The 12500-nt window shown below is 45.3% G+C and overlaps 1 protein-coding gene across 3 annotated transcripts in view; it reads left to right on the top strand.

The window, feature by feature from the left end:
- LOC127006915 (roundabout homolog 2-like) overlaps positions 1-12500 on the top strand; it is a 117419-nt gene that overhangs the window by 80499 nt on the left and 24420 nt on the right. For all 3 annotated transcript variants that reach the window (XM_050877259.1, XM_050877258.1, XM_050877260.1), the window contains exons 9-13: positions 1-17; positions 3150-3320; positions 7335-7450; positions 7573-7773; positions 8301-8448. The exon at positions 1-17 is cut by the window's left edge and continues 104 nt beyond it. In XM_050877259.1, coding sequence (XP_050733216.1) covers positions 1-17; positions 3150-3320; positions 7335-7450; positions 7573-7773; positions 8301-8448 — 653 coding nt within the window. The remainder of the gene's footprint in view (positions 18-3149; positions 3321-7334; positions 7451-7572; positions 7774-8300; positions 8449-12500) is intronic.

Genomic DNA, 12500 nt, shown 5'->3' with positions numbered 1-12500 from the left:
TCCCCCTAGGCCGGCAGGTGGGTACTGAAGCTAGCCTGAGTGACAGTTGGGTTATATACAGTTGGTTTTAAGTTTGTGTTTTCCTCTTGAGTTGGAGTTTAATTTATTGATGGAGATAGAGTAGAACTGAAGGCCATATGACTAACTAACAAAGGGGAGGAAAGAGGAAGGTTACACGGGGAAATCAGTCAGTCAGTTAGTCAGTCAGTCAGTCAGGCAATCAGTTCTCAGGTGAGTTGACGTTTAAGAGAAAGCAATCAGGCATTTTTCAACTTGCAAATAGAAACGGACTTGAGGAGAGTGTGTGAGTGTTTGCTCTTCCTACGGGGAGGAGGAGGAGGAGGAGGTGGTGTTGGTGGGGGTGGTTAGGGTAGGTTAGGTTAGGCTAGGTTAAGAGGAGGAGGAGGAAGAAGAGGAAGGGAAGGAAGAAGAGGAGGAGGAGGAGGTCATTGTGTTAGTAGAGAGGAACCGTGTGTGTGTGTGTGTGTGTGTGTGTGTGTGTGTGTGTGTGTGTGTGTGTGTGTGTATATCTATGTAGAGAGAGAGAGAGAGAGAGAGAGAGAGAGAGAGAGAGAGAGAGAGAGAGAGAGAGAGAGAGAGAGAGAGAGAGAGAGAGAGAGAGAGAGAGAGAGAGAGAGAGAGAGAGAGAGAGAGAGAGAGAGAGAGAGAGAGAGAGAGAGAGAGAGTAAATATATAGTTTTTTTTATTTAGAAGTGAAGGAAAAATATTGTCTGTTGATCGTTTACTGTTGTTGTTGTTGTTGTTGTTGTTGTTGTCATTGATGTTGTTAACTGACTCACTCACCCACTAACTAACTATCTTTCTATCTATCTATCTAACTATCTTTCTTTCTATCTATCTATCTACCTAACTAACTCACTCTTGAACCCTGAACACACACACACACACACACACACACACACACACACACACACACACACACACACACACACACACACACACACACACACACACACACACACACACACACACACACACACACACACACACACACACACACACACACACACACACACACACACACACACACTCACTCACAACACCCCTACCCCCCCCCCCCCACACACACACACACACACTCTCTCACAACACCCCTACCCCCCCCCCACACACACACACACTCGCCACATTGAAAAATAACCCCCCAAAAAAGTTCTATACAAAAATAACAAGAAACGAATGGAATAAAAAAATGAATGAGTAAAAGCCTGCGTGTGTCTCTCAAATATAAATAACAATAAATCTGTCAGAAGGAACGGAGCGAGGAAGGGAAGGGAAGGGAAGGGAAGGGAAGGGTCGAGGGGCGAAGGGGAGCTCTGTTTACATAAAGGGGAAAAATATTTGAAACTATTCCCTTCCCATCAATTTGTTGGGCCATTGTCTAGTGTTGATGGGGAGGCATTGTGATGGGCGGACAGGCAGACAGACACAGACAGACAGACAGACAGACAACCAGACAGACAGACAAATAGGCACTGGATATAGTTAACTTTTGATAGGGATACGAATAGATCGGCACTCTCAAACGCGCACACACACACACACACACACACACACACACACACACACACACACGCACACGCGCACACATATTTTTTTTCTCTTTCTCTCTCCCTTTCTCTCCCTTCATCATTCCCTCCATATCTCTACCTTTCTCCCTCCGTTCATTCCCTTCTCTCTCTCCGTTCATTCCCTTTCCTCTCCCTCCCTCTCTCTCTCTCTCTCTCTCTCCCTTTTTCATTCCCTTTCCTCTCCCTCTCTCTCTCTCTTTTACATTCCCTTTTCTCTCCCTCTTTTCTTTCCTTTCATTACCTTTTCCTTCTCTCCCTCTCTCTCCCTTCTTCTCCCCTTCTTTCTCCCTCATCATCTTCTCCCCCTCATCAATCTTTCTTATCCCATCTCTCCTCGTCTCCTCCTCCTCCTCCTCAGCCTCCTCGACATCATATCTCCTCTCCCATACACAGACACCTACGCCTCTCTATTTCTTTCTTTCTCTCTTTCTACCTATTAATATCTACCTTCATTATCATTTGCCACTCCTGTATTTCACATTTCTACCTATTGTTAGTTCTACACATGATATAATCTGCACAAATCCACTTTTTTGTTGTTTCCAGTCGTCGTGAAAACGTCTTATTTGACCTCCTATCCTTCTTCCTAGTAATCTTTTTAGAACCTCTCCAGCATCCTAAATTGACCTCTCTTGGCCACTCTTTACTTTTGTCTGTTGTGGGAGCGGTGAGTAGCGGGCTTTTTTTTCTATCGTCGTGAAATCATCTTCCTTGGCCTCCTATCCTTCTTCTTAGTAATCTTTTTAGAACCTCTCCAGCATCCGAAATTGACCTCTCTTGGCCACTCTTTGCTATTTTGTCTGTTGTGGGAGCGGTGAGTAGCGGGCTTTTTTTTCTATCGTCGTGAAATCATCTTCTTTGGCCTTCCATCCTTCTTCTTAGTAATCTTTTTAGAACTTCTCCACCCGATATTGACCTCTCTTTTGGCCGCTCTTTATTTTGTCTGTTGTGGGAGCGGTGAGTAGCGGGCTTTTTTTTCTATCGTCGTGAAATCATCTTCCTTGACCTCCCATCCTTCTCCTCAGTCATCATTTTAAAACATCTCCACCCGAAATTGACCTCTCTTTTGGCTACTTTTTACTTTTTTTTCTGTTGTGAGAGCGGTGAGTAGCGGGCTTTTTTTCTATACTCTTTTTGTTGCCCTTGAGCCGTCTCCTTTGTTGTAAAAAAAAAAAAAAACGTCCCTAGAGATCACCCTTTTCTCCCTCTTTCTATAATCTTCCCAAGACAACCTATTTTTATTCTCAAGTCGTCACTGGAACTTTTCTACGTTCTGCCTATGGATGGAGTAGACTTTCTTGGTGGGTCCCAGTGGTCGGCCCCAAGTCGTTAGTGGCACAGGCGAATTATATTTATAGTGGGTCCCTATTTACTATCATTACGTCCCTTAACCTCACATTTTTCTCCTCGGGCGCCATTATAACAGCTTTACATCACCTGACTTCACTTTTTCATTCTCAATATTCACTTAGAAACTTAAATTTATCTTCTCAATCATCATTTAGAGCAACTTCGTCACCTAACCTCACCTTCTCTTCTTTCTCCTTTTCCACCCAGGCGAGAGCAACAGCACGGTGGTGACGGTGCTGAACGCAGGCCCCGGCGCCGCCTCCTACGTCCTGCACGGCCTGCACCTCTACAGGGCCTACACCGTGTTCCTCGTGCCCTTCTATAAGACCTTCGAGGGACGGCCTTCTAACAGCCTCTCCTTCTTCACCCCCGAAGCAGGTAAGGTTAACGAAGAGGGTTGAAAAAATGGGTTAGTTTGGTTAGTGTAGGCTAGGTTAGGGTTGGAAAGGAAAGGCTATTATGTTGTCTTTCTATCTATCTCTATCTACCTATCTATCCGTCTCTCTCTCCTTCTTCTTCCTCTTCCTCCATCTCCTCTCTCAGATTACTCTCACACCATCCCCTACGAGAGAGAGAGATAGAGAGAGAGAGAGAGAGAGAGAGAGAGAGAGAGAGAGAGAGAGAGAGAGAGAGAGAGAGAGAGATGAAGGTTATAAAAGGGGAATAAAGGAAAGATGAAAAAGTGAGTGAAAAAAATAAAAATAAATGAATGACAAAGGAAATGGAAGGAAAAAGGAGGGAAAAAAATTGTTGGAAGAGAGAATGAAGTAAAGGATAATGGAGAGAGAGAGAGAGAGAGAATGATGGGACCGGAATTCTGTTTCTCGAGAGTGTAATGTTAAGCGAAGAACGAAGCCCTCTTTCTTCTTGTTTTTGATATTACTTCTCTCATTTTATTGCACGAACGTATACATAAATCGAGAGAGAGAGAGAGAGAGAGAGAGAGAGAGAGAGAGAGAGAGAGAGAGAGAGAGAGAGAGAGTGAGAGAGAGAGAGAGAGAGAGAGAGAGAGAGAGAGAGAGAGAGAGAGAGAGAGAGAGAGAGAGAGAGAGAGACTGACTTTATATCGAATTACATTGGAATATATACCCCGTGCAGCAGCAGAGAAGCGAGAGTCAGCGATTTAAAGAGAGAGAGAGAGAGAGAGAGAGAGAGAGAGAGAGAGAGAGAGAGAGAGAGAGAGAGAGAGAGAGAGAGAGAGAGAGAGAGAGAGAGAGAGAGAGAGAGAGAGAGAGAGAGAGAGAGAGAGAGAGAGAGAGAGAGAGAGAAAAAAACACACACACACAGAGAGATCAAAACTTGCTATTATTTCTCAAAACTTACATTCAAACCACAACTAAAAATATAAGAAATATAAAAGTAACCCAAAGATAATAAATAAATAAAATAAAATAAGAACGCCAGAAAACCGAAGCCGAACCGAACCCCAACGAATGAATGGAACGGCTTCGGAAAATTGGGTTTAATTTATCTGAATTTTTGTTTTACGCCCGTTGTGTCCGGCGCGGCGTGCTGGCGCGGCGGTTGCTTTGCATTCTAACGCGTTTTTTATTCATGCGTTCTGGGCGGTAATGTGTGGGCGGTGGGCGGGCGGGCTGGACAGGGGAGGGGCGGGGATGTGAACGGCTGGGCTGGCGGGCGGTTGGGCTGGACGGTAAGGGGACGGGGTAGGGAACGGTAGGGCGGCGGAAAGGGCGGGTTGGGTGAGTGAACGTGGGAGGGACAGCTGGGAACGGTGTGGTGGTTTAGGGAAGGGAAGGAAGGGAGGAAAGGTAAATCGTATGGGTGAACAGAAGATAGATTGATGGAAGGGCAAGTTACTGAGGAAATAGGAAGGAAGAAAGGCCAAGGTCGTATAGATAGTAGATAGATTGATAGCACGGAAAGTTTCAAAGGGAATGGGAAGGTAGGAAGGCAAATCGTATTGGTAGTTGGGGATAGATTGATGGAAGGGCAAGTTACTGAAGGAATGGGAAGTTAGGAAGGCAAATCGTATTGGTAGATGGTGACTGAACGAATGGTTACGGTAGGAAACCCACATAGATAGACAGCATGAGGTTGATGGAAGATGAATGGGTGAAGGAAACTGAGTATGGCGGGCCTAGAAGGAAAGCCAAATAGGTATAAGTTAAGGTAGATCGATAGGTAGATATATGGGAGGCGGTGGCTGAGTGGTTAGCGTGTTGGATGGTTCGAGTCCCGCCCGCCGCCACAGCTGGGATTCTTCAGTCACCATCGAGTGGCACAAGACTACCCACATGCTGTCCTGAAGACCACCTGTCAACCCGGGCTCTAGATTCCTCCTAGAAAAAGAGGATCAAAGATGAGCTCCGGGGGCCAAATGAGCCAAGCAAGATGGCGCCACTATAAACACTTGCCTGCGCCACAACCCCTACCCCCAGCCTGAATCAGCCACGTAAAAATAAAAAGATTGAAGGGTGATGAGTCGGGGGTCGGGCTCCGTGGGGACACATTCAGGTCAAAGACGGCATGAGACGGGGTGTTGTCGGCTACGATTGATCCCGGTCTCAAAATTATCTAGATCGGGACAGAACGGGACGCTATACCGGCAACATGTGAACCCGGCATTATGGACTTGGGGAGTTCAAATGCGTAGACCTGACATGAGACCGACAGCCAAAGTAACAGAGTGCAGTCCAGAATCCAGAAATTGTAGAAGCCAGGCTGGACAGAGAAGACCCAGGTGGAGAGATGATATCAGAGCCTTTGCCGGAGCAGGGTGGAGTACACGAATATCAGAGAACTTGGTGGTGGTGGTGGTTGGGTGGGGTAGCGGTGATGTTGGGAAAGGCTTTGGTTCTGCAGTATTCCATTAAATATTGATAGATAGATAGATAGATAGAATGTTATCGCTCCTTTCTTCCTCTTTTTCTCTCCCTCTTCCTCTAATTCTCCTTTATTCTCTCCATTTTCATTTTTTATATCCACATAAAAATATATATATATGTCTTCTCTCTTTTTTTTTTCTCTCTCTTTTTCTCTCTCTCTCTCTAATGGAGTATTCACCCGAGTCTCATGAAGGGAGGGAGAGAGAGAGAGAGAGAGAGAGAGAGAGAGAGAGAGAGAGAGAGAGAGAGAGAGAGAGAGAGAGAGAGAGAGAGAGAGAGAGAGACAGAGAGACACAGACAGACAGACACACAGACAGACACAGACAGACACTTACAGACAGACGGACACACAGACAGACACAGACAGACACATAGACAGACAGACGGACACACAGACGGACACACAGACAGACACAGACAGACACTTACAGACAGACGGACACACAGACAGACACATAGACAGCCAGACAGACACAGACAGACACATAGACAGACAGACAGACAGACACAGACAGACACATAGACAGACAGACAGACAGACAGACAGACAGACAGACACAGACAGACACATAGACAGGCAGACAGACACAGACAGACACATAGACAGGCAGACAGACACAGACAGACACATAGACAGACAGACAGACACAGACAGACACATAGACAGACACAGACAGACACATAGACAGACAGACAGACACAGACAGACACATAGACAGACAGACAGACACAGACAGACACATAGACAGACAGACAGACACAGACAGACACATAGACAGACAGACAGACAGACACATAGACAGACAGACAGACACAAAAAGACACATAGACAGACAGACAGACAGACAGACAGACAGACAGACAGAGAGGTTAGCGAAACTTCGTGAAGGGCAAAAAGACACATAGACAGACAGACAGAGAGAGAGAGAGAGAGAGAGAGAGAGAGAGAGAGAGAGAGAGAGAGAGAGAGAGAGAGAGAGAGAGAGAGAGAGAGAGAGAGAGAGAGAGAGAGAGAGAGAGAGAGAGAGAGAGAGAGAGAGAGAGAGAGAGAGAGAGAGAGAGAGAGAGAGAGAGAGAGAGAGAGAGAGAGAGAGAGATGAAAGCCACGGGTTGACTTTTCTTTCCCTCTTTTGCTTTTTTTTTTACTCGGTGGTAATTTTTTCTTTTTTTTTCCTTTTTTTCATCTGAAGTATTTTTCGATTTTCTTTTTTTTATCTATGGTGAACTCCAGTCTCTCTAGTCCCGTCCCTTACCTTACCTTACCTTACCTTCCCTTACCTTCCCTTACCTTACCTTACCTAACCTTACCTTACCTTACCTTACCTCAATGTGTTCGGGGCAGAGCGTTCGTTACTTTTAGGCAGTTACGCAGTGAAGTCTACGGATACGGGCAGCCACATTTCATTACTGACTGGACTGTACTAATCCTTCACTAAGCACTTACCAGACCACATATCTAACCAACCTAACCCATCTAACCTATCTATCTAAGCTCTCTAACCATTACTAAGTCTTCCCGTTTCTCTCTCTCCCCCCCACACAGCCCCCACGCGGCCCCCTCAGAGCGTCGGGGTACAGCTAACCAACGTCACCACGGCTTCAGTCTTCTGGTCCCCGCCACCGCCTCTCCACCGAAATGGACCGATCACAGCATACCAGGTAAGGGGAGGAGGAGTAGATAGGGATGTAGAAATGTAGATAGAAGGAGAGAGAGGTGGAAGATAGGTAGGTAAATACACAGACAAATAGGTTAATCTCTATACCCCTATCCACCCTTTCAGCTCGAGATCGTGTCAGCGGACGGGTCGATATTTCTCTCCCGCGCCGTCAACGGGTCGGTACGGTCACTGCGGGTCCACAACCTTACCCTGGGGGACTCCTATCACGTGACCCTCGCCGCTACCACCACGGCAGGACGCGGCCCCTACACCGCGCCTGTCAGCCTGCATGTTGACCCCGTCCTGCTGCACCCCCTGGCGAAGGTAGGGAGATAGACACATAGATAGATTGATAGAGAGAGAGAGAGAGAGAGAGAGAGAGAGAGAGAGAGAGAGAGAGAGAGAGAGAGAGAGAGAGAGAGAGAGAGAGAGAGAGAGAGAGAAAGAAAAAAACAAATAAAGAATGAAGGAATGAAAGTGAGAGAGAGAAAGTATATGTGTATGTATATTGTGTGTGTGTGTGTGTGTGTGTGTGTGTGTGTGTGTGTGTGTGTGTGTGTTCGCTCATTCAGAAATTTTAGCTCCGAAAGTTTTAATATTCTGTGTTTGTGTCTGTCTGTCTCTTTCCTGTCTCTTTCTTCCTCCTCCTCCTCCTCTTCCTCCTCCTCCTCTTCCTCTTCTTCTCCTCTTCTCTTCCCCTCAGCGCCTCTTAAATAAAAGCAACTTTCTGTGAACTCAACTTTCCCCTTCCTTTTATTCTCTCTATCTCTATCTCTATCTCTATCTATCTCTCTATCTATCTATCTATGTATATATCACGCCCTCACAACCTTCTCCTCATGGTCCCTCAGTCGGGTCCGTCCCTCGCCTCGCTGGACGGGGACGTTTGGGTGATCGGCATGATCGGCGCGGCTGTGTTCTGCATCCTGCTGGTGTCCGTGGCCACGCTGCTGCTGTGGAGGAGGCACGCCAAGAACAAGGCTCTGGGGCACTCCGGGGGTGAGTACACGAGAACATACCGCCCTTACTGAGAGGCGGCGGATGGTGCAGACTCAACGGAATAGCCAAATGCCGTTTCAAACAATACCTTTCCCTTTCAATTGCATTTCCTCCCAGAATTGACCTCTCTTTTGGCCACTCTGTAATCTTTTTAGGAGCAGCAAGTAGCGGGCTTTTTTTATTATTGTTTTATTTTTTGTGCCCTTGAACTGTCTCCTTTGCTGTAAAAAAAAAAAAAAAACACAACTCAATTGAATTGCCAAATGCCGCCTCTAAACAGTCTATCCTTTTTCTTCGTGCGCTTCCAATCACTTTTTTCTTTGGCTTTATGATTATTAAAAGACTTAAGAGATGAATTCAGCGCTCAGATGAATAGCCAAATGCCGCTTCTAAACAGTTCTTCCTCTTTCATTTACTTCCAATGACTTTTTTTTCTTTCCCTATTCGCCAACAAAGAGATTTAATATTTCCAGCCTCTAAATTCTTACTCCCTTCCCCTATTCTCTTTATATCTACACAAACTACAAAATACAAACAGTTTTTCTTCTTTCATTTTCTTCCAATGACTTTTTTTTTCTTTGCCTATTCGCCAACAAAGAGATTTAATATTTCCAGCTTCTAAATTATTCCCCCTTCATTCAGTTCTTCCATATTCTCTTCCCCTATTCTCTTTATATCTATACAAACTACAAAATACAAACAGTTTTTCTTCTTTCATTTACTTCCAATGACTTTTTTTTCTTTGCCTATTCGCTAACAAAGAGATTTAGTATTTCCAGCTTCTAAATTATTCCCCCCTTCATTCAGTTCTTCCATATTCTCTTCCCTTATTCTCTTGATATCTATATTAACTTTTTTTTACATCAAAGGGTACGGCTCAAGGGCAACAAAAAGAGTACAAAAAAAAGCCCGCTACTCTCCGCTCCCACAAAAGTAAAAAGTAAAGAGTATATATATATATATATATATATATATATATATATATATATATATATATATATATATATATATATATATATATATATATATATATATATATATATATATATATATATATATATATATATATATATACTAACCCAATCAACACTAACCACCTATCCTTATTAACTAACGAACGAACTCTCTATACCAACTAACTACGTAACTAACAAAGCTAACCTAACCTAACCTAACATAACATAACATAACCAACGAACGAACTCTCTATACCAACTAACTACGTAACTAACAAAGCTAACCTAACCTAACCTAACCTAACCTATCTAACTAACGAACTCTCTATACCAACTAACTACGTAACTAACAAAGCTAACCTAACCTAACCTAACCTAACCTAACCTAACCTATCTAACTAACGAACTCTCTATACCAACTAACTACGTAACTAACAAAGCTAACCTAACCAAACCTAACCTAACCTACCTAACTACATAACTAACAAAGAGTATCACTATGGTATTGAATGTAGTAGTAGTAATAGTAGTAGTAGTAGCACCCTCAAACCCGTAGCAATGGTCCATAGAGTGCAAGCTAATAGTAGTAACAGTGAACGGGGCCTGGGTGGTTGGCTGCCTGGCTGATATTGTTGAACCTGATCTCAAAAGGGACTGAATGGCTTAGGAGGGAAGGGACCGCCTGTAATTTGAGCGTAGGAGCGTAAGGAACAAGGGGGCGGATACACATTTACACACACACACACACACACACACACACACACACACACACACACACACACACACACACACACACACACATACACACACACATACACGGACATACACACGAGATTTCTGTATTGGTATTTCTGTTCTCTCTCACACACACACACTCTCTCTCCCTCTCTCTCTCTCTCGCTCTCTCTCACACACATACACACATACACAGTCACAGAGCAATCACAGTCCTCCTCCTCCTCCTCCTCCTCCTCTACCTCCTCTTCCTCCTCCTCCTCCTCTTCTTCCTCCTGCCCTTCCAACTTATGACAGCTTCAATACCTTTATCTATTTATCTATCTATTGCCAAGCTTCCTAACCTCTTCCTCCTCCTCCTCCTCCTCCTCCTCCTCCTCCTCCTCTTCTACTTCTGCACCGTGACATAGAAGCAAGATAACGAGAATAAATATTAGGAGGAGGAGGAGGAGGAGGAGGACTTGGAGGAGGAGGAGGACTTGGAGGAGGAGGAACAGAACAAAGGAAGAGGATAAAGAAGAGAAGGGGAAGGAAGGAAGAGAGAACGAGGATTTAGTGAAAGAGCGTAAAGAGGAGGAGGAAGAAGAGGAGGAAGAAGAGGAGGAGGAGGTAAAATAAGTTGAAATGAGAAAGGAGAATTAATAAGAGGGAAGGAGATGAGAGAAGGAAGAATGAAAAGAAGAAGAAGAAGAAGAAGAAGAAGAAGAAGAAGAAGAAGAAGAAGAAGAAGAAGGAGAGAAAAGAAAGGAAGAGGTGGAGAGAAAGGAAGGAAGGAAGGGAAGGAAGGAAGGAGGACAATGTGGAGGAAGGAGGAGGAAAAAAAAGGAGGAGAAAAGGGAGGAAAAAAGGAAAAGCAAGGAGAGAACGTGACTTAAGGTTGATCCCCTCCTCCTCCTCATCCTCCTCCTCCTCTTCCTCCCCCTCCTCCTCCTCTTGATGCTTCCCTGCGGCCAAACAGCTCACGGGCAAGATAGGCAAAGAGGAAGAGAAGGAGGAGGAGGAGGAGGAGGAGGAGGAGGAGGAGGAGGAGGAGGAAGCGGAGGAAAAGAAGGAGATTGAAGGGTGAATAGGGGCGGACGTGCGAGATGAGAGGAGGAGGAGGAGGAGGAGGAGGAGGAGGAGGAGGAAGAGGAAGACCCATTTTCCTCTCCACATATCCAGCAAACATTTCTCCTCTTCCTCCTCTTCCTCCTCCTCCTCCTCCTCCTCCTCCTCCTCCTCCTCCTCCCCCTTCTCTTTACGCCAAAGTTGCATTTATTTAAGAGGCGGAGAACGACTAGAGGAGGAGGAGAAGGAGGAGGAGGAAGAGGAAGAGGAAGACATAAGGAAGGAAGAAAGGAAGGAAGAAACGAAGATTGCATGACATTAGAGAGAGAGAGAGAGAGAGAGAGAGAGAGAGAGAGAGAGAGAGAGAGAGAGAGAGAGAGAGAGAGAGAGAGAGAGAGAGAGAGAGAGAGAGAGAGAGAGAGAGAGAGAGAGAGAGAGAGAGAGAGAGAGAGAGAGAGAGAGAGAGAGAGAGAGAGAGAGAGAGAGAGAGAGAGAGAGAGAGAGAGAGAGAGAGAGAGAGAGAGAGAGAGAGAGAGAGAGAGAGAGAGAGAGAGAGAGAGAGAGAGAGAGAGAGAGAGAGAGAGAGAGAGAGAGAGAGAGAGAGAGAGAGAGAGAGAGAGAGAGAGAGAGAGAGAGAGAGAGAGAGAGAGAGAGAGAGGTCATTTAAGACATTCTCTCTCCGTGATTGTGTCAGAGAGGAAAAGTAATGGAGGAGGGGAGGGAAATTTACTCTCTCTCTCTTTTTCTATGCAAACTGACTGTATATTGTGTGTGTGTGTGTGTGTGTGTGTGTGTGTGTGTGTGTGTGTGTGTGTGTGTGTGTGTGTGTGTGTGTGTGTGTGTGTGTGTGTGTGTGTGTGTGTGTGTGTGCGACCAATCCAATTACGATTCTTCTCCTCTCGTTTGCGTTGAATTGGTTACGCACACACACACACACACACACACACACACAAGGTACTTTATTCTTTACCCATTTTACTGTGTGTGTGTGTGTGTGTGTGTCTGTGTGTGTGTGTGTGTGTGTGTGTGTGTGTGTGTGTGTGTGTTTGATGGAGAGAGAGAGAGAGAGAGAGAGAGAGAGAGAGAGAGAGAGAGAGAGAGAGAGAGAGAGAGAGAGAGAGAGAGAGAGAGAGAGAGAGAGAGAGAGAGAGAGAGAGAGAGAGAGAGAGAGAGAGAGATCTGTTATGGTAAATTCTTCTTTGCTTCCTGTTCTATTCCTCTTCCATCTCCTCCTCCTCCTCCTCCTCCTCCTCCTCCTCCTCCTCTTCCTCCTCCTCCTCCTCTGTAATAAATGGCTCAGTGGGAGGCAGTAAT

This window comes from Eriocheir sinensis, chromosome 34 (genome assembly GCF_024679095.1).
Source record: "Eriocheir sinensis breed Jianghai 21 chromosome 34, ASM2467909v1, whole genome shotgun sequence".
Taxonomy (NCBI): Eukaryota; Metazoa; Arthropoda; class Malacostraca; order Decapoda; family Varunidae; genus Eriocheir; species Eriocheir sinensis.
Note: the sequence above shows the minus strand (reverse complement) of the source record. Positions and strands in the feature narration are given on the sequence as shown.